At 34.5% G+C, this 23548-nt stretch overlaps 1 protein-coding gene across 8 annotated transcripts in view; it reads left to right on the forward strand.

Annotated features, from left to right (window-relative positions):
• ANK3 (ankyrin 3) overlaps positions 1-23548 on the forward strand; it is a 327889-nt gene that overhangs the window by 299734 nt on the left and 4607 nt on the right. For 4 of the 8 annotated variants that reach the window (XM_023509551.1, XM_023509546.1, XM_023509547.1 and 1 more), the window contains 5 exons: positions 1921-2052; positions 2891-3034; positions 5849-6530; positions 8831-9209; positions 20197-20284. In XM_023509551.1, coding sequence (XP_023365319.1) covers positions 1921-2052; positions 2891-3034; positions 5849-6530; positions 8831-9209; positions 20197-20265 — 1406 coding nt within the window. In that variant the 3' untranslated portion in view covers positions 20266-20284. The remainder of the gene's footprint in view (positions 1-1920; positions 2053-2890; positions 3035-5848; positions 6531-8830; positions 9210-20196; positions 20285-23548) is intronic. The other 4 variants (XM_023509549.1, XM_023509550.1, XM_023509552.1 and 1 more) reach the window with 2 other exon arrangements.

Here is a 23548-nt window from a genome sequence, read left to right on the forward strand (position 1 = left end):
CCTTCACCTCCTTTACTTAATTATTGTTAAGACATTTATACTTATACTTAATAGATCCGACATGTACCCTTGCAATATGCACCATAGGTGTGATCCCACCATTCACCCTCCTTCCATCTGACCTCCCATTGCTCCCTCCTCCCTCCTTCATCTTGGGCCATAGTTGTGTGTGATCTTTTCTTCATAAGAAAGTGTGAGTGATACTAAATTGGTTTCATAATAGTACTGAGTACAATGGATACTTTTTTCCCCATTCTTGACATACTTTACTAAGTAGGATATGTTCCAGCTCTATCCATATAAACATAAAAGAGGTAAAGTCTCCATCTTTTTTTAATCCTGCATAATATTCCATGGTATATACATATACCACAATTTATTAATCCATTCATGGGTTGATGGGCACTTGGGCTTCTTCCATGACTTGGTTATTATGAATTGAGCTGGAATGAACAGTGCAGATACCTTTGTTATAAAGCAATTTTTGGTCTTTTAGATATACACCTAGTAGAGGAATTGTAGAATTGAATAGCAGGTCTACTTTTAGATCCCTGAGAATTCTCCATACTTCTTTCCAAAGCAGACATATTAGCTTACATTCCCAAGGTATTAACATCTTAATGTGCTTTGATACTTTATAAAAAGCCTTTGACAATGTTATACATACAATGTCTGCTTTTTATTTGTACCAACAAATATTTTCTGATCTTGGCAGATCCAACAGATGGACCTTATGATAGTATTTTTTTTTGAGAACTAAGTGAGCCATGAAATCAATTCATGGTTTTTAAATGGAATATAACATAAAAGAAAATGTTTGTGTATTTTATACATTATGGCTAAATTTTGCTCCATAAAGATTTGGTTTTATTTATATAGACACTATGATATATAATGTATTTCTAACAGTAAGCCATGATCAAAAGAGATTGCAAGCCACAGAGTTACATTAATCAGCTCTTCTTTTGTTCACCATGTGAATTTTAATAAGCCTGTAATAAACATTTATGTATACAAATCCTTGTATACAAACTTTATGTACCATCAGGCTAAATTTCTAAGAGTGAATCAGTAGGTCAAAAGATCTGGACTTTTTTGAGCCTCTGAATTCGTTTTGCCAAATTGCTAGAAATATTAAGGGGCATAGAATCTTGACCAGTTCCTTTCTCAGGGGAACAATTTTTCCTATATTTTACTTTTTATAATAGAAGTGTAATACATACCTGATAATTGTTTTTTAATGCACAAGAAAACATACAATGAAAAGTCGCATTCCCATCTTTGAATCCTTTCTCAAGCCAGCCACAATACTCAGGTCATACATATCTTTCCAAAGACACTCTGCCTTTACAAGATTGAGTGTATGAGTACATACATGTAGTTGGACAGAAAGCTGTCCCTTTTCTTTTTCACATAAATGATTGTATATTATGTATGATGATCTTGTCCAAAGTCATCAGAGACGCTCTGAGTACATAAAACTTGAAGGCACATAGCGTGAAATGTTACATGAGTAAAAGATGTACTTAATAAACAAACTGTCAGCATCTCTTGTGCACATACATGAATTATAAATCCATACCTGTCCTCTATGCAGTTTGCTCAGATTGCAGAGAATTTGCCTGAATTAAAAGAATCAAGCAACAAACACCCTCTTTGTAAAGTCCAAAGGGAAATTCTCTGCAATCTTCCTCTAAAGGAAATCTGATTAGAAGTATCTAAGGAGAGTTAAGTGGCAAACTGAGTGTGATCACTACTTTCCTGTGAAATCAAGTGTATAAAAGTTAATGCCCAAGGCTGTACTTGGGCTTTACTATAAAATTCCTTTTCTTTTGTTGGTGGTAATTGAGCATTACTTTTATGAAATATATGATAAAAGTAGAATATGCAATCTTAGTAATCTCTTTTTCTTTTCCACAGAACTGGCAAGGGAACTGAATTTTTCAGTGGATGAAATCAATCAAATACGTGTGGAAAATCCAAATTCTTTAATTTCTCAGAGCTTCATGTTATTAAAAAAGTGGGTTACCAGAGACGGAAAAAATGCTACAAGTATGCTGAAATTACATTATTTTAACTTTCATAACTGCAAATATGCAATATTTTAGATAAGCCTATTGTTACGTTCATTCGCATATTCTAAATTTTCTATAATTTTTTCACATAATACAGAAAAATCAGAGTGATCTTGAAGTAATAGCAAGTCTTTTGCTTGTTTAGTGTTAATAGTCTCAACTTCTGCTCTTAGGACTCTTTTTGGAAAGGATGTAGTAGGGAATTATTTGCATTTTGTCTGTTGTTCTCTCTGTGACCACCAAAAATGAAAACTCGTAGTTGCTAAATCATGGGACAGTCTTCAGAAACACTCTGCTATGGCTGGAGGTGGAAGTGCAAAGAAGACAGGATCAAATTAGGGAGGCAAATAGTTTTATTCAGCCTGGTCTGTGGTGACAGAGGATTTTCTAAGACTGTTGGGTTTGGCTTGGTTTTGTTGGTCGGGGGTGGTTGCTGTACTTCACCAAGTGCCAACCCACAATGATGTGGAATAAGTTATTGTGAGTTGGCCTGTGTCAGCCTGACCTTAGCAAATCATTAAAATGCTAAGCATCAAATATGACTGATTCTGACATTCTAAAAGGAAAAGAACTAGTTTTATTATATCCCTTTTTAACAAAAGGAATTTAGTAGTAATTTGAAGACCCATCTGCTCTGTTCCTATGGAATGAATGCTGTTGTCCACACAGCTTTAGATAGTGATACTGCAGAGACTAAGGGAAAGCTAAAATGGCAAGAGGGCACCAAAAGCAATGCCTTTGTGTGGAAATTGTGCTGACTGGAAGAAAATAATTTAATTGGGTTTTCAACCTTTTTTTTTTTTCTCCTTTTCCAGCTGATGCCTTAACATCGGTCTTGACAAAAATTAATCGAATAGATATAGTGACTCTGCTAGAAGGACCAATATTTGATTATGGAAATATTTCAGGCACCAGAAGTTTTGCAGATGAGAACAATGTTTTCCATGACCCTGTTGATGGTAATTGAATTTAGTGTTCATATTTATTCAATCATTTGATAAAATGTGAAAGTACAGGCAGGCAAAGCATTCACTTAAATCCAACTAAATTGTGATTTGCTTGATTTAACTTCTCATTTTTACAGCATTTTCTCTGCCACACTCTGTAAAGAAACACTCTGATATCAGAGTAAACTCGGTAAATGTCTATTACATACAATACAAATAATGAAATATGAAAGCCAAAATGACCTGAAAAAATGGGTAATATAACCAAATGGATGACAGTGTGATACCTACAGAATACTTGCTTTTGTCACTTTTATATTAACCCTTCCCAAAACTAGTAATCTCTTTTATTTACATAGAAGTAAAACCAAATTGTAAGCCACTTTTACCAAATATGCAAGATATTGAGTCAAGTTTAGGAATACAGTGTACAAATTATTAAGGTAAAATAAGAAATTACTGTTCTAGGACCAACTAATAAGCATGCACTGAAAAAAAAAATCTAATGTATCACTCAAATAAATGTTTTAGTTATTTATATTAACTTCAAATGCTGCCATTTATCCTCTGGAAAACTCATCTATTTTTAAAAGGCAGCGTAATATCTAAGTCAATGACCATAATTGTTACTGACATAATTCTGCTTTCACATTAGCTTAATTTATATGATGTCACTTGCTTTTCATTATGTAAATTGGTGCTTTTTCAAAGTATTAAGAAAAGCATAATAAATATCTTACTGTATTTTTCAAGCTAGTCCTGTCTTAACTTCACAATGGATTTATTCCTACAATAAATTTTGAGTAGAAAATTTGATGATGTGGAGGGAGGAAGAAGAGGAGCCAGGAATATTTTTCTAGTTTTTTTGTTTGTTTGTTTTGTTTTTTGAGGCAGTCTCACTTTGGCGCCCTTCTTAGGGTACCATAGTGTCATAGCTCACAGCAACCTCTAACTCTTGGGTTCAAGCAATCTCGTTGCCTCAGTTTTTCATTTTTAGTAGAGATAGGGTTTCATTCTTTCTCAGGCCGGTCTTGAACTCGTGAGCTCAAGCAATCCATTCACCTCGACCTCCCAAAGTGCTAGGATGACAGGCATGAGCCACTGTGGCAGGCCCTACTGTTCCATTTTTAAACTAGCAAAGTTAGACTAATAAGAACTATTAACTCCCAACACTGCTTATGATAGGTAGAAAAAGATCTCAAATTCTTAGAAAATTTATGCTTGTTAAAGACAACAGAAAATTTTAAAAATACTTGTTATCTATAGAACATAAGCACACAACAGGTAAGAAAGTAAAAACCGGTTTCTTTTTAAGTTTAAATATAATAGAATGTTGGATTTGAGTACATAAATTGGTAACCAAACTCTTTTTGTATTAGGTAAATATAGATCATTATATCAAATTCTGAATTATTGACAAGTTATAGATTCTTTTAATATTATTGGAGAAAATAATATTTTTAATATTTAAAAATTTTAAAAATTTAATAACAATCATCAGAACACAACAGAAATAGTCAACGGCCTTGAAAGCTTCATTTAATTTGAACACTTGTTCAAAATGTTAAAATAAATTCACAAGGGCTCTTTGCTGCTATATCCTAATCTTTCATATTCCTGTTTAAAAATGTCTCAGGGAAATTTAGGAATGTTTATACAGATTATAAACCTCAGCTATTCTTAGCCAACTTTTCAACAAGATTCTGATTTATAGGGGACAATAACTGAAAAATGTCCACTTACCTGTAGCAATTTGAGTTTACAGCAACAGCTTAGTTTATAATGGCCTCAGACTGATGAAAAATCAGGGTTTTGTCTATAGACCAGTAATTCAGAGAATGTGCTTCGTTGCCTTTTTTTCCCGTCTCTCCTCTTTGCTGAACTTTTGTGCAACTTCCTTTCCTCACCATGACCAGACAAGTGTTGACTTTTCTCTCTGCTAAAGCATAAAAATACTTTCCTGGTCCATGCACCAAAGTTTAAAATAGGGACTAGTTTCCTCCTCCCCTTTTGGGTAGGCTGCATCGCAAACTCCATGTTTCATGGCATTGTTGTTGTGACTATTAAGAGTGCTCTTTGCAAATGGCTTTCCTATCTCGTGTATCATTTGTTTTTTCTCTTTGATTCGTGGCTCTGAGTGGACCCCATCACCAACTTCACCAAGACTTCCATACACGCCACAACCCTTTCATCTCTGTCACATTATGACACTCCAAAACTCTACATGGAGTCTTTTCTACTTTGTCTGCTTCTTAAGTCCTTTCCCTAACATCTTTGTGTATTTTTTTCACAGTACTACTGCTCTAAAATCTAATAGTCATTTCTTTACAAGATTAAATTCATTTTTGTTTGCTCTAAGTTTCATGTGAACAAGAATTAAAGTCAGGTTGCATTGCTCATATGTATAACTCTTAATATAAATTACAGGTAACTGCAAAAATTGGTTTCTTGTGGCTTGCTGTATTCAGTCCACCACAGTATGAATTCTGCATGCTAAATATAGAAAGATAATAAATTTGGCAATGGAACAATTGTATCTTATGTAACGACAACTAATTGTATAATATACAAACTAGTTTGTATATTTAAATTATTGTATTATAATTACCAAATTGAAACAATTGATATCTTAATATTCTATTTTACTGTAGTTTACACTAGGCTATTTCATTGTATTACATCTAATTGAACTAAACCAATAAATTGATCATTATTCTGTAATTCACCATACATTTTCATACCTAATATAATTTTAGTCATTCCATGTGTTTTTGTTTGATGTATTCTAATTCATTCCAGTCAGTCCAAATGTACTGTCTTCCATAGGTTATCCTTCCCTTCAAGTGGAACTGGAAACCCCCACAGGGTTGCACTACACACCACCTACCCCTTTCCAGCAAGATGATTATTTTAGTGATATCTCTAGCATAGAGTCTCCCTTTAGAACCCCTAGTAGACTGAGTGATGGGCTAGTGCCTTCCCAGGGAAACATAGAACATTCAGCAGATGGACCTCCAGTCGTAACTGCAGAAGACACTTCCTTAGAAGACAGCAAACTGGAAGACTCAGTGCCTTTAACAGAAATACCTGAAGCTGTGGATGTAGATGAGAGCCAGTTGGAGGATGTATGTCTGAGTGAGTATCCTCAATACCTCGGAAGTTTGGCTGGGGCCCCCAAAGATGTTAAACCTGCAAAGCCATTGAAACAGACTAGAAAAGTAGGAGTAAGCTCTGAGCAGCAGGAGAAAGGAAAATCTGGTCCTGATGAGGAGATGACGGAAGAAAAACTCAAATCTCTATTTGAGGACATTCAACTTGAAGAAGGAGTAGAGTCTGAGGAGATGACAGAAGAAAAAGTACAGGCTATTCTTAAACGTGTTCATCAAGCAGAACTGGAAATGTCTTCAATTGCAGGTTGGCAGAACGAGATAGCTAGCGGCAACCTAGAGTCTCCTCCTGCTCAAGCTCGACGAATAACTGGTGGGTTACTAGATCGACTGGATGACAGGTATGGCTGCTTCAAAAAAAGGAAAATGAAACCCAGGTTACTTGTTAATAGCTTATTTTACATATATGCTTTTTAGCAATGACACTTTTTAAATTATCATTCTAATGTTGGGATAATACTTGTTGTAAAGGTCAGTTCATTATGCTAATCTGGAGAAAGACTGTTTTGAAAATTACATTTAAATTTAAATTCACTATCAGGAGCCTGAAGTAAAATGCAAGAAATTTTACAAACATGTGAAAGATTCATACATTGCTGTTCCTTTAGAAGACTACTTTCTTCCACTTTATTACTTGTACATGTATTATTCTTTTCACATAGCCAGTAATTATTTTTGATTCAAAATAAATAAAACCCCAGGTCTTTTAGAAACATTTCTTTATTTCCTAACCAAAATATAAGTATGTTCATTAAACAACTATTAAAATACAGGTAAAAAATAAATACCAAGCCCATCACCTGCCAATAACTATCATTAACATTCGTAGATTTCCTTTTCTCTATTTATGATTTTTTAAATTGTAGAAAATGCAGAGAAACAAAAAAGTCATCTGTCTTCCAATACTAGGAAAAATTCTTATTTTGAATTTTATTTGAATGTTATTTTTCATAATTTGAAACATACTTTTTTATTCTAAATTATAGTTCCATGATAGACACTTGTTAATAACCAAAATCATTCCCTGATCATCAATACGGTTCATTTTTATATTGACTCTGCTCTAGAAAAGTGAGAGTCTCTGAGACATTGGTTCAAATCCCACCACCATTAGGTATGTATATTATGACTTTGGATGAATTTCCAAACTCTAAGAACATTACTTTAATCATCTTTAGCAATAATAATATTGCCTTTCTCAAACAATATTTTTTTGTGAAATCTAGGTTTGTACATTGAAAAAGAGAATGTGTCATACCTACCAAATGATGATAAAAAAAAAATAATGTCTCAGTAATAGTAAGCATTATTATTTTTATTTACATACTACTTCATTGGAAACTAGTGATAAATTTAGGCTGTATGAAAAATAACTGATGTTATTTCACAATCACTTAATATTTTCATAAGTTTCTTGCTTGATAAGAATTCCCTACAAGGGAATTTTAAAAACTCCTTATGAAAAGTATAGGCATCAATGAAATTCTGTGTACACTCCACCAAAGAGACTACTGAAAGAAGACAAACAGTGCTAATTGTGATGTCTAGCTTCAGATATATGAAAGGTGTTCATTATCATTAAACTGGCTGGAAATCCTTACTTTATAGAGGTCTGCCAGTGAATTATATAGAAAAAATACTAATGAGTCACCTTGTTCCAAAGAAGTAGGAAAATGCCAGTAACTTTGTTCCTGCTATAAGTATGTGGAGGGTAGGCAAATTTAGGCAAGCAATGTGGACTGGGGGATAGAAAATTAAACTGAAGTCATACAGGTCTGTGTTATAGGATCTTCCCAGTATGCTGGGATTATTTGTCCTTAAAGAATAGGGTGTGCCATTGATGTCTTTTCAAAATAAATGTATTCAAATCATCAGAATCTAATTTGTAAGAATATAAACATGCATAATATACATTATACAAGTTGCATGAAAATTTACAAGTAATGTACTAAAGACACTAAAAATAATAAACAAGCTACAAAATAAAATAAAGAACAGCCTATATTAAAACTAGTAAAAAAAAATTAGAAGTCAATTAAAGAGACCATGCTGGAAAGGACTTTTAACAGTTTAAGGAAAACAATTCTCACATAGATAGAAACAAAATGTTTGCACCAACACACTGATCATCATTGAGATCAAGAGACCTCAAGAGTGAAGAGTGGGATTTGAGCAAATTACTAGAATTTGGGATTCTTGGGAATGCCACAAGAATTCATATTGTTTTTTAGCAGTTTTTTTTTTTTAAATGAGTGATTTAAAGGCATTTTGAAATATCCCTTCCTTTAAGATTGGTGGGGTTGAAATCAAGGTATGTTCTTAAACACAAACCTCTTAGCATCACTTGTCAAGATGTAGAATTTAAGTTGCTATAGAAGTGCAATAAAAAAACATATAAATGTATATGAATATGACAGCATAGCTAGCCAATTTGGAAACTGGGGTGTGGGGATGCCTGGAGCCTGTGTGGCACCTCTTTATCTCTTACCCATGAGAGCCTCTCACATTTTAAATCCAATGGTTAGAGTTTTCATGCTTTTCTGTTTTATGCCTTCAAAAGTAGTTAAAACTTTAGAGCTTTCTAAAGCCCATTTTCAGCCAAATGTTGCCACTGTAAATTTACACATTTTATCTTTTGCAGCCCTGACCAGTGTAGGGATTCCATTACCTCATATCTCAAAGGAGAACCTGGAAAATTTGAAGCAAATGGAAGCCATGCAGAAGTCACTCCAGAAGCAAAGACAAAATCTTACTTTCCAGAATCCCAAAATGATATAGGAAGACAGAGTGCTAAGGAAACTCTGAAACCAAAAATACTTGGCTCTGGTCGTGTTGAGGAACCAGCAACACCACTAGCAGCATATCATAAATCTTTGGAAGAAACCAGCAAGCTTGTAATAGAAGAACCTAAGCCCTGTGTGCCTGTCAGTATGAAAAAGATGAGTAGGACTTCTCCCACAGACGGCAAAGCGCGGCTTAACCTCCACGAAGAAGAGGGGTCCAGTGGGTCTGAGCAAAAGGTATGTTATCTGGTCCTCCAGTGAGCTCTCCTTTAAATTCAAAGTACTGATGCTTTGTTTCTTTTGATTAACCTTGTAGCGCTGCTGGGGCCAAGGTTCTTTACTATTTCTAAATTATAAACGTGTGAAATTGTAACCCTACTGGTAGAGGTAAAGAAAGCACTGAGTAAAACTATGCCATTCGATCATATCTTTGTTCATTGGGAAGGAAAAAGGAAGAAGTATCTCTTCAGTGATTTTTCAGGAGAGGAAAGAACTCCAGAGACGAGAAGTAACTCTGGCAGGTGAGGGGAGCCTCTGGCCTCAAGCCCACATGTGGCCCTCTCCATCCCCTAGTGCAGCCCCCTGACTAAGTCCAAACTTCACAGAACAAATCCTTTAATTTTAGTAAAAGGATTTGGATGGAATGACTCCTTTTAAAATGCTCTGTGTTCCCTTTTAATAAAGTTTGGAATCAGTCAAAGGGCCACACTCAAGGATCCAGAAGACCTCATGTGGCCCCACAGCTGCAGGTTCCCCACCCTGGATGGGAGGAAAATAATTCAGACCCTTTCTGGTTCACTGTATAATTTAAAGAATCTATAGCATCTGACCCATTTAAGAGTTCTGTTGTCTGAACAACAATCAAAGAGACACAGTTCCTAAGCCTAAATGAGGTGAGTTGATAACAGTTAGAAATTTAAAGTTAGAAGTATCATTTTTGCAATTTTTATATTTAAGTTGATATTTACTTTAATATTTGTTTCTAATAATTTAAAAACCTAACTATGATTGCTTTACTTGCTCTTGGTACTTGCAGTTTTGTGATACCCTCTAATAGATTTATTTTTATTCCTTGATGCTTACTATTTGTACACATTAAAAATATTTTAAGTTGAAATTACTGACATATAGATGGATATAAGAATAAAAATTAGCTCTAGTTCCTACATTTTCTACTGCCTTTTGCTCCCAATTTTTGTCTTTTCATCAAGATTGAGAGTTATATATCTTTAGAACAGTAACACTTAGAGTTTCACCTGAGACACAACTAACCTACTTCACTTGAGTTTTTCCTAAAATAATAAATTTATGATTAGCATAAGGTTTACGAAGACACAGTAAACTCTTAATCACTCCAAAGGTACTAATTGGATTATCAACTAGTTTAATCCTTTCCTACTAGAAGGGAAATGAAAAGAAGTAAACCCAATAATTAAACACTGACTGAATCAGTGGTTTTTCTGTTTTTCTTTTAATCTTTACTGTTTGAGTCTTCTTCAGATCTTCTTTTGATTCTTTCCTAACAAATGTGGTTTTGAATATTGACTTTTGTCTCTGACTTGACTTTTAGTATACTTAGGCAGCTTATAGTTCAGACGGAATGTGTGCCTTTTAAAATGCTGTACGTTCCCTTTTAAAATGAGCCCACACAATATAGGGAGAAGCAATAACAGTGATATTTTTCCCGTGAAGATTTATTCTGCAAAAGCCTATTAAAAATCAAAATAGATGTTCCAAGGGCAAATTGCTAATACATTTGTAAATCTGCTGTATGCACATATTAGACATTGAAGAATTATATTATCTATTGATATAATGAAGTTTTTAACCCTGAGTGGAAACTAGTTGAGTTCATCAGTAATGGAAAATAATTGCTATTAGAAGGCTTTTTAAAAATGGCTTCTAAATGAGTTTGTGGTTTTGGTTACCAGTCCCACTCTTACTGCACAAAGACTTCACAACCATAATGGAGTTAAAGCTTCTGGGAGACATGAGCCTGACCTCACAAGAAACCCAAAGATGTTTAGGGTGTATAATCCTGGCTATACCGTAGCGTAATAGCAGCCTACTAGATTATCTGGTGTTTGATCTCAGAAAACAGCCCCCTTTTTGTCCCCTAAAAAATCAGGTCAAAAGTCCGGGTGCGGTTCTTACACGGATGACTGCCTGCTGTTACAAGGTAAAATTCTGCTATTTTCCACACAACCCTGACACGGAGAACTGAGAAAATTCCATTTGGTATCCTAGTTTCCCCCTTTACCAATTCCCAGAGAATTCTCTAAAAGGAATCCTGATCCTGAGACTCTACTGCCTAGTGTCTTCTCTCCACCCTTCACTTTACAGTTAGCAGAGATTCCAGGGAGAAAGTAGAAATCAAAACACTGGCCAGACGGCCACTTTTTCTTTCTGTAAGGGGCTGATGCTTTGGGGGTTATGATGCAGTTGACATGTAGGTTTGTTGTTCATGTTTACATTAACATATGTTCTTCAGCTTTTGGATTACCCAAGTGAAAACCTTTCCCCAATTTCAGATTTGGTGTATGGGTAATTCAGAGTCAGTTTTCCCTTTTGACTCATCTAACCCATTAATCCTTGAATGCTGATGAGTAATTCCTTTCTTTCATCACAGTGAATTCCTTTTACCTTTTTCTGCCTTCTTGAACCATACTTAGATCATTCTAAGTATCTTGAATTTACTGTCCTTTTCTGAAAATTTTTAAATACATATAATAGGGACCACTCAGTTCTCATGTCTTTACTCTTTGTAAAGATACTGGCTATTTGTTTGAAACCGTATTTGTCATAGAGGTATTATGTTGAGATGAAATTGCCTACAAAGTCAAAGTAGATATTACCATAACATTTTTAATATTTGTAAAGTTTACCTTTGGTGAATGAAAATGATCTCATTTGTTAACTAATTCAACTAACATTTCATAAAGCATTTTATGAATCTTCTATGGCAATTTTACTTATTTTGACTATTTTTACAAATACCCTTTGTCATTCATTGTTCCAATGAATCTCAACTATGTATCTCTCAAGAACTAATTAGATTTGAGGTAATTAGTAAACTTAGAAGATAAAATGCAATAAAAAATAATTCAGAATTCCATCATTAAAATTTAGAACTAAAATCATTCCGTAAATACTCTCCACCCTGGGCATTAAAGTAATAAAAGCTGAAAATATTTTTCCCTTTGAAGCCAGTTGGTACTTTACTGGATTCCTACTCTTATTACTTAACGGTTAATATTTTATGCAATTATTATATTCTTGTTTGTACTGTATCAATTTTTTTTTAAAAAAGGCCTCTTAAGTTTTTACTGGTTTATTTCTTCATTCATTTGAATAAACACTGAATACCAATTATGCTGATAGTACTCTCCTGATATAAATATACAATGGATGTCCAGAAGGTATCCAGCTATATATTACCTAAGGTTTGGCTGTAAACTTTCCGGACAGCTGTCATAAGTGTCAGTCTAAATTCTTTAAAGTTCAAAATAGAATAGATAGATAGATTTATAATAGAATTATAGATAGATAGATAGATTTATAATAGAATTATAGATAGAATTATAATAGAATAGATAGATAGATTTATAATAGAATTATATAGATAGAATTATAGATAGAATTATAATAGAATTATAATAGAATAGATTTATAATAGAATTATCTATTTATAATAGAATAGAATAGATAGAATTATAGATAGAATTATAATAGAATAGATAGATTTATAATAGAATTATCAAATGTGACTAAAATTTAATAAGAATCAGAAAAACTATATATTCAAGGCAAATAAATAGTAACATGTATTTTTGTTTGTTTGTTTTTAAAGAGATGGGTTCTCCCCCTGTTGCCCAGACTGATTTTCAGTGGCATGATCACAACTGAAGCCACCACACAGCTAAGCATATAACTTCTGATGTCAAAAAGGCTTAAAATTATTTTTAATAATTTACAACTTAATTACCTTGATCTTTACCTGCATATATATACATATATATATACACACACACATGCATATACAGAATTTCATTTAGAATCCTGCTGAAAAGTTTTCTTCCATTTAAATTTTTTTAAAAATTCTCACACACAAACATCATTTTCCTTAGTGGCAAAAAACAGCAAGTAAATGTAATTCTCTCTTAATTTCCCTTCTTAGAATATCTTTTATTTTAAGTGTGATGGTAAAATTATACTAAAAATGCATTTATCAGGACTTGAAAGAGAGTGAGAGTGGTTCAAGCTCAGAGGAAGAACGGAGAGTCACTACTCGAGTTATTCGCCGGCGTTTGATTTTAAAGGTATCCTGTAGCTGGATCATATGGCCACTGCTGTATTATTAGAAACTCTTTCCTTGTGGTTTTTAAAAATTCAGCATGCTTCATAACAAAATGGCTCTGTATGTGTTTCTTTGCATTCTGAAAAGCTTATGAAAACAACCAAAAAGGAAAAGCCATGTTGCATGGGACTGAGTATTGTGTATAGGCTTGTTTGACATGTGGCGGTTGTAATTTTATCTTATAATTCTTAAAATTTGTATTCTGCTTTCCTTGGAGAAGTGTTATGTGTGTGAACAAAGATTCTATCTTGGTACAAGAGTAGTTCATAGCAAATGAAATGTTCCGTTGAAACCTCAAGCAACTGTAATGAGGTAAGATGAGGAAGAAAAAAATTAAAAGGCTTCCTTCTCAAATTCCTACTGTCTTTAATGGAAACAAGTTTTCTATAATCAATCAGTGGCTGTGATTTTGAGGTTGTAGCCTGGCATGGAATTATGTGACATCACAGTGCTCATCAAGCAAAAAATTCCAAAATAGGGTTTTAAAGAAAAAAAAAAAAAAACAGCTTGAGTTTAGTTTTTGTAAGAGTCGGTTTTTACTAAAAATAACAAATATAATTCTACCCAATTCCAGCACAATTGAAAAACCTTTGAAGTACTGACCTTATGCATGGTAAAAGCCTAGCAGAATGCTTTTCCCAGCCTTCCACCTGTCTTCATTACTCTATCTTTAGAGAGATCTTTCTTGATATTAGAATAATCAAATACAGAGAATTAGAAAGCCATTTTCAATGCTAATACTTCTGAATGTGATCCAAATAATCTGATGCTTCTTGATTAGTAGCTCTGGAAAGAAAGAGGAAGAGAAGTATATTCTAGAAACCATTTATCAAACTTATCGTCCAATCTTTAAATGTCAGGAGACCCAATAGAGAGCAGAGAAGTTGGCTCAGGCATCCCAAATTTCTTAATCCTGCTGCTTTGTACTTTTCATGGAGATCAGATGAGAGAAGAGAAGAAAATAAATACTCATCAAAATTTTCAGTTATCCCTCAAATCAATAATATAAGCTCAATAGGGTGCTCTCCACAAAGCAAGAATCACTTCCACATAGGCCTAAATGACTTATTGCTGTCTAGCATAGTTGCAGGTATTTAACCAGCTATTTCTAAAATCCTTATCAGTCACCTTGCACATATTCTCTGGGGTGGGGAGAATACTTGATAAAGTGAAATATATAGAAAACACAGCAGATATACTGCTCTGTAACTTGCTTTTCATGCTTAACATAGTTGTCTACCTCATTCCTTGACTATACCTAGGACATAGGAGGCAGTGGATAAAACTTGTTTTTAGAGAAAAATTTAACATTAACCCCCTGCCCAAGTCAATGAGGGTTCTTTTGGTCTGCCAGACATTCCAAACAAGGTAGGTTTTAAGTAATTTTATTAGAGTTATTTATATATTTGAGCTTAAATTCAGGAGACTAGAATAGGCTGTGATGTATATTCTCCCTAAATACTCGTCACTTCTTGAAGTTAGCATAATTTTAGAGACTAAGTGGAATCAGAGAATAAATAGGTTTAGAGCTAGAGAGAGCATTCTAAAAACAAAATGATTCACAAATGCCATCTGATAAATGTGACATGGGAATCATCTTTGTCAAAAGCATAAAATGGAAATGTTAGGACCTGGAAGGGTCATCAAGACTAAAATTATTCCTATGTGGCAGAACTGAAGATTGGAAATGAATTGATTTACTCAAAATCACACAGCTGAGTGGTAGCAGCTCTGGGCCCAGCATTGAATCCTTACCTCTCTATAGTACTTTGTCTATAATACTGCAGACAGGCTGCCACATTGGGTGAATATGAAAACCACCAACTATAAATTGAAAATAGGAAAAAATCCCCAACAGTACAATAAAAAAATACTACCAAAAAATACAGTATAACAACTCTTCACTAAATACCTAATACACATATAATGGAAATGGTAAACTATAGATGATTTAAAGTACATGAGAAGATGTGCATAGGTTCTATGCAAATACTACACACCATTGTATAAAAGAGACTTGAGCATCCTGGGATTTTGGTATCCCAGGATATCAAACCCTGAGGATACTGAGGAACAACTGTATTTCTCTTCCAGAACAAATAGAAAATGGGATTTCCTTTTGCTCGACTGAATCAGGCATTTGGCAAAGAAGAAGGCAGTCTTAGGCTATCATTGTGGGAAACTATTTGATTGGTCTGGAATGCTGGGTATTTGACTACTTCACAGATGCTGTCCACCCCTAGACTGAACTAGCATAGTTATACTGTTTCATACAGTAAATCCCCCAGCACTTTATATCTCAATACTGAAAATTATTTTGGAGTTGTTCCATCAGTCCCAAAGAAAGCGGTAGGTGTGCTAAGGATTGGATTGACACAAGACTGGGCAAATCTAGTTTTTTTAACATTCAATTTGTATAATGGTATAAAAGTATTATTTTTTCCTCTTTACTTTCATATGTGGACCCATTCATTTTTATGAAGTTTTAATATTTCAGTTCCCTGTGGAATGAGTCAACAAATTCTCCCATTTGTCATGGGACTTTTAAATTTTATCAGTATATTTATTTATTTCTATACCATTTGAAAATACCACAGAGATTTCAAATGCTTAGAAGCAATTTAAGTTCTTAGTTTGTTTACCTTATTTGCTTTGAAAATCCAGTAATTATAAAGGTAAAAACTTTAAATCAACTAACAACCTTATTATGAAGTTTGATACGATTAAAATAACTAAATTTTTCCTATTTAGTGCAACTGTTGATTTCATTTGTCAACATTTACTGGCTTTCTAAATAAGAGTTGATATATACATTTCTACAGATGCAGCAATTCAAAAGCACAATACTTATATATAATGTTCTATCCACCCATTCTGTGTTCTAGAGGTAGCTACTATTCACAAGCTTCAGATGGTTTTTATACATATACATGGGTAACACTAGGTCTCTACGGATTAATTTTTTTGTTTTGTTTTTTTGAGACTCTATTGCCCTGGGTAGAGTGTCATGACATCACAGCAATGTCAAACTGTAGGGCTTAAGTGATCCTCTTGCCTCAACCTCCTGAGTATCTGGGACTACAGGTGCCCACCATAATGCCCAGCTATTTTTAGAGACGGAGTCTTGCTCTTACTTAGAGTCCACTACCTTAGCATCCCAGAGTGCTAGGATTACAGGCATGAGCCACTGTGCCCAGTGATGAATACGTTTTTTAGTTTCTTATGTAATTCACTCCCCCAGTCTAGTGAGTTTCTACATAATCAATTTATTTTGGTCTTATTTCAAGTGGCTATTAAATTATAGTTTAATAAGAGATGCACCTTTAATTATGTATAAATAGTCTGATTTTCAGTATGAAACAGTGAAATGCTAATATACCAGAATACTTTTCAACAATCTACATGGCTTGTTAAGTAGGGCTTTCCTTTTTCTAAGGCTGTAAGTCTAAATCAGTATGCTTGTATATATTGTGTTCTTTACACTTATAAATATACCTATTTCACATTCTCTTCAAAGACTATCCAAACAATTTAAAAATTAATTGCATCATTCCCCACAAAAATCCATTAACATAGCCAATAGGATACTGTTTTTCTGGCTTTTCTTGGGATCCTTTTATAGTTTAGCACTCAAAGCTCTAGATAGTTCTACGAGTAAGCTCAAAATTAAATTATAGTAAAACATTTCATGACATGCTATGGGTTTTTTTGCTATCATTATTAATTTACTTTTTAAAATTATGGGTTTTCCCCCCCAACCATAGGAAATATAAATAATACTCACATAAAAAAACTTGTTGCAGATTTTAGTGTGTTTAGACGTAAGACCTCTACATTTTCCCAGTTTTTTCCTTTAACTGTGCTAATTGAGACTAGTCATAAGATTTAGGAGGAACTCAACATGAGCAACAAGAAACATCCTGTTTTATTTTCATCCCTCCTATAGCACAGTCAGGTAAAATGCGTCAGATGTCCCACCCATTGTCATGGCCTGTGCACCCACAATCACTTTGTCATAACAGAAAATAAGAACAGGATTTTATTAGCAAAACCCAGTAGTAGTTTAATCTTTATGCTTTCATTTCAAACCAGAACTGCCTTTCAGTTGCGACTTAAGGCAATCAGCAAATTTTCACACCCTTATCTGAGCCACTATCTTTTCCATTTCAGCAACACTGGAAAAGTTAGAATCCTGGCCTTCTCCAGAATACAACCATCTTTGTGATTGGCCATTTTTCCTGGAAAAAACACATCTGTACACTGCACTATAACATCCATTTTACCTTTTCAATAAGATGTTTAACTAACAGGTAAATAGGTCCCTGAATATTAGTCCACACATAAGATATTTATCCTTATTCCACAAATCTGAAGTTGAAGAAGGTAATGTAAGGCAGATACAATCCTCTTTTTGCCAAGTGGTTTGTCTTACTTTACCATCATAGAGCCAATAGAGAAATACTAAGGTGCCATCTAAATCCACCAAGCTGCCTACATGCAGAAAAAATACATAAGCCTACCCCAGAAAGTTAATGTATTCCGCTTTTTAAACTCAGAGTAGGACCTTTGATAATTTCCCCCTTATAAAATATCAGATAACAGTCATCAACTGAAATATATAATCTCAAATTCCTCTGGTATTGATTTTTTTCTCTTTTCTTTTTTGGCCTATGGCAATGGAGAAAGAAAATCAGTTATCACATAAGACCCCTTCACTTTAGGTGGTACTCCTAAACTATGTACTACATCAGATATAGTTATTCTCACTTATTTTAAGACCTATGAAAGGCTCAGTCTAAAAAATAAGATTCTCTCTGTGCTCTGAACTTTCCTCTATCAAAAATGTATATATAATTCAGAGTAAATGAATTTTTAAATAAAACAAACTAATATGACAATTATTACATCTAAACTAAGGTACTACCTTCATTCAAATTAGACAAAACTTAATACACAAAAATCTCTAGATTTGATAGAACTAATGAAGAAATACTGTGCTCAAAAGTGAGACGATTGAATCAGAACTCTAGTCATTACTAAAACTTTTTTCAACAAATGAAGCCTTTTGGTTTATTAATGTGTAACTGTATTCTGTAATTATATATTTTCACATCCTTCCTCCTTGGAATTTGTTGCTAACCATCATTCTTGAGGTTTAATGCTTGAATGTTGTGGACTGCTAAATAACCATCGGTGAAGTCATCCTTTTCCCTTAGCCCTGGAGTAGCTAGTAGAATTTACAGATTCTTTTCCTAAAATTCCAGAGCATGTGTAATATTTGGAGTGGTGTAGAGATTTCTCCATTTTGTATGCTGCTAATCTCTATGCCACCTCCTTTAGGGAGAGGAAGCAAAGAACATGCCTGGTGAATCTGTCACAGAAGAAACATTTACTGATGAAGAAGGCAACCTCATCACCAGAAAAGTAATCATCATTGAGATTTCATGCTTCTCTTGGAACTTAGATTTTCTGCATTTAAAATACTGCTATTTTTGTGCTGTAGTGTCGCCTCCTGAAACAGAAAAATTCTACTTTTCACTATTGCTTTCTACAGATCACTCGGAAAGTAATAAGACGAATGGTTATCCCACAAGAAAGAAAACAGGATGATGTGGTAATGGAGAGGGATTGCCAAGGAGAATGTAGAGGATAAAGCTTGCGCATTTCCTAGAAAATGCTAACAGGCTGACATCTGCAGTGTGGCATCTGAAGTGTTTGTTGCTTTTGACATCTTATGCTTTTGATCAGGGTCAAAGAAAAAGACTTTTCTTCCTAATATATATTTTATACTGTCTTCATAGTTTTCTCAGAGATAAGTTCATTTTGGGGAGAAAGAATGTGGCAGTTAGAGCAAGAAAGAGAGAAAATAATCCCTTTCACCACTACCCAACCTCTGGGTCATGCCCCAGGGAGCGTGGCCTTCAGCCAAGTGCTATCTGGGGCAGAGGTGGAGAACTCCAAATTACCAGGGTTAAGAATAGCAAAAGGTTCTGTTCAAGTTTCTCACATCATTTTCCCTTTCCACCATATGGTACAGGAAAATCTGAATTCCACCATCTTAAACTGAGGAGAGTTCCTCTTTAGTGGTAAAACTCAGTGTAACTTGCCAATTCCCAGCTGAGAAAAACACAGTTGTATTCTTCATTTCTAGTTCTTAGATCTTTACCCTTTTCACTTTAAAAATAGAAACTTCAATAGACTACATTTGCAAAAAATTATCAGAAAACTGGGAAGGCTACTTGTGTTTTCTGTTAAAAATAGGGTGAAAACTGAGTATTTGTGCAACAGCCTTGCTCAGAGCAGTATCTTCCTGATGCTCAGTGAAGAGAAGTCTTGTTTTATGGAAAATAAATGCTTCATTGGTCTGTAACAAGAGGAAGGCATTAGTAATTCCACAAATTTAGGGGAAAAAAGAAAGGTACCTCAGATCACCAGCGTTGCTATAGTGTTTAGTTATTACTTAGTGCTTTACTGAGAAATTTCAGTTATACTACAAGTCACTTAAAATTGTGCTGGCCATTAAAAAGACAAAGTATAATTTTACTGGTATGTTTTTAAATTGTGTGCCTGTGAGCTTTAGTAATTTCTTCTAGTCACTATAGAAAATGCATACTCATTTTCATTCATCACTAACCTAATGAAATACAGTTCTGTCCCATTTATTTTGACATTGCTCTGTAGCTTGCCTTGATGACACTAAGCTGTGTAGTTAAGCCAAATAGATTGTATGTATGTTTGGACATGAAGTGACAAAGTGCTTTAAACTGTTTCCCTTATTCTAATCCAGCCTCCAAGGACCAGAATGGGACAGCTTTATAACTAAAACTCTTTCACTATGAAATATTAATGCATGTATTCCTTTTAAAGCAGGGAGAAGGTTATAAGGTGAAGATGAAGAAAGAAATCCGGCATGTGGAAAAGAAGAGCCACTCATAACAGTGAATGGTCAGTCAAGGTGAAAATACGTTCATATCAACAACAGTAGGACTTAGATTCCTAAAACATTGAACTTTCACTAAATAAGCTATTGAGATTTCCCCTTCCTTTCTTTTTTTCTGAATTCCAGCTTTGAAAATCAAACCCAAAGTTGTTCAAGTTCTTTTTATGTTTGTATTTATACACACACACAAACTTGATTCTAGTTTCACAGTCCATTAATTTTCCCTTCACAGATCAGGCAGGAGTTTAAATGTAAACTATGTTTGCAGAAGCAAATATAGTGATTTCTGGATCTCTTCTAAGAGTGAAGGCTCATTATGAAACACAATCAGATTATTTAGTAACAAATAATTCTTACAAATGGACTCAGAACTATATGGAGTCCACCTTCTGAGGATATAATTTCACTTGGTAGTTGTTTCCAAGTCTAATTAAATGACTGACACCTCAGTATACAACTTTACATATATTAGATATACCAAAGAAAAAAATAGGTTAATGATACAAGTGTTTATTTTTTTAAGTTAAATGTTTAATAAGTGAGCTTTGCTTAAACTTACTTGGACTTTTCTTTATAGATCACACCATTGTTTCTTTAACATTGTTTTCTAGATTTTATACTGTCCTATTTCTTTATAGCTACAATTCAAATGGCCATTTGTAGTGGGAAAAAACCTAGAATTTTGAAAGGTCCCCTATTAACCTACACGGTAAAGCAGAATAATTTCGTTAGGGGCCATTCACCTACAGTCTTGTTTGTCCTATTGGTTAAAGTAAGAAAGAACAGACTCTGGTTTTCACTTGTATCTCCTATCCCTGCTTACCAGTGTCCTGGTATTTAGATTGCTACAGTAAGGAATGGAGAGATAATCTAGTCTTATTGCCCCTAGTTCTATATGTGAGCTAAAAAAGACCTAGACAAATTCTGAATTCTCCCCCTCCCCAACATCATCATTTAATTTCCTGTCCATATGGCTTTCTTACATCACTGTGAAATGACACTGAGAAAACTGAAGAACTGCAGAGTGCTCTGGGACTATTTACTGTACATAGTCTCCCAGTGTTCTTACATGGGCTCCTAGTCCTCACAGCCAGCCCTCTTGAATAGGTGTCTTTATTATCTCCCTTTTAAGAGATAAGGAAACAGGAGCAAGTGGTTAACTTGCCCAGGGTCAGAAAAGGATGGCAGAAACAGGATACAAACCCTAAAAAGCTGCCTCTAGAACTCCCATTTTCAACCATGTTTACTGGAGACTCAACCTGGATCTGAGGTGAAGGGAGGGAAGGCTTTCTTGAGAATGTGCTATTTGAGCTGATTTGTAAAGAGAGTAGGCATCAGTCATCTCTGTAAGGATTCTGGTCTTTACCCTAAAAGTAGTGGGAAATCACTGAAGGTTTTTAGGCAAGGATGGGATATAATCCAGTTTACCCTGTATCCAGAGTGAGTGATGCAGAAATCAGAGAATGAATTGGGAGAGAAATAAAAGATGAGCAGAAAATCTGTTAAACTATTACAGATACTAGCCTTGGGAATGAGAATGGCTGAATCAAGAGATAGCAACACAATGTACTTTTTACTGGATGAAAAACAAGAAAACTACGGATGATGTCAATATAGTAATCCCTACAATAAACCCAGATATTATGCATGTTTGCTGTCTTGAATTAGTCCATTTAAAAATTCTAAATGAAAAAGATAAAATTCTAAATGAAAGTAGAAGAGAATTCAGTTAGTGTTAGTATGCCTCTAAATGTTCAGCAAGTTGTTCAGATATTCAGAGTCTAGGTGGGAACCAAAAAGGTCATCTATAACAGCTGAGCCATATTTACCTAATGTCTGTCAATAAATCACACCAAGAAATATATGACAGTGCTACACTTCCAGTGTCCTGTAAATGACTTGGTCACTAAATATACAGAGGGTTTTATAATCAACCTATAAAGAAATTATGAGGCTGGGCCTGGTGGCTCACACCTGTAATTCTAGCACTCTGGGAGGCCAAGGCAGGTGGATTGCCTCAGCTCACAGGTTCAAGACCAGCCTGAGCCAGACCAAGACCTCACCTCTAAAAATAGTCTGGGGTTGTGGCAGGCCCATAGTCCCAGCTACTTGGGAGGCTGATGCAAGAGAATCACTTGAGCCTAAGTTTGAGGTTGCTGTGAGGCCACAGTACTCTACCAAGGGTGACAAGTGAGACTCTGTCTCAAAAAAAAAAAAAAAAATAGCACTCAATAAGTGCCATATATTATTGTACTAGTATTAAGAGAAGCAAGAATAAAAACTTGAAGAGCCTGGATTAGAGAGGCTGGTAGACTCAGAGGCAGCAGCCAGTGATGCTAAGATACAACATGCGAAGTGGAAATGGCATGGGAGTGTCACTGTGATGGTGGTTTACCCTTCAGAGAACCTGTTTCTCATAGTAATCCTAAGAAACTAGTAAGTTTATTTGCTTACTAGTAAGGATATTTGCTTTCCTCTTTACTAAGAAATGAGCAGAGATAGGGTAAGATCCCTGAGGTCGCAGTTAATGACAGGTCTTGATTTTAACTGGATCTCCTGATTTCTGCTTCTGGGAATTCAGAGCTATAGTAAATTGATTCACTATAAATCCAGGACACTGCCCTCCAACATATTTTCCCAGATGTCATTTGGAGTGGGTATATTTTTTTAAATTTTCCTCACCTTTTGAAAAAAATTCCAAAATTAACCAAAAGCCCAGACTTCAAGGTAAGAACAAAAGTTCTCAATGTGATTTCCAATTCTGGCTCCACTATGTACTGTGTAACCTGGCGATTGCTGTTTAAAGGCTCTATGGCTCTCTTTCCTGATCCATGAATTGGAGGAAATAATAGTACTAAATGAGCTAATCCACTTTAGAACTGTGTCTGACACATAAACATTAAAATAATAACTATAAAATCGTATTTTATTAGTGTTATTTTTCTTCCACTGCCAAAATATGAATCAAAATTTCCCCAGTATTTTTCTATTTTTTTTTAAACTGGCGCTGTGACTTCAGATTTTTTTAATCATAAGTCACTAGAAAAGAACAAACTTAAAGAAGCCCCTCCTACTGGCATTAATGAAAGAACAAATCTACCTGAATTGAGAACTATTTTTCAACTGCATGGGTAGCTTATTATAATTACATAGAATCATTGAAAATGCTTAGAAATGAATATTCTTAGACCTATGAATTCTGCAATAGAAAGAAAAAGAAAAGAGAAGTGAGTAAGGAAAGAAATGAACAGCTAAAGAATTCTCTGATCTGGAAAGGCT

This window comes from Otolemur garnettii, unplaced genomic scaffold, assembly GCF_000181295.1.
Source record: "Otolemur garnettii isolate 467f Iridium unplaced genomic scaffold, OtoGar3 scaffold00008, whole genome shotgun sequence".
Taxonomy (NCBI): Eukaryota; Metazoa; Chordata; class Mammalia; order Primates; family Galagidae; genus Otolemur; species Otolemur garnettii.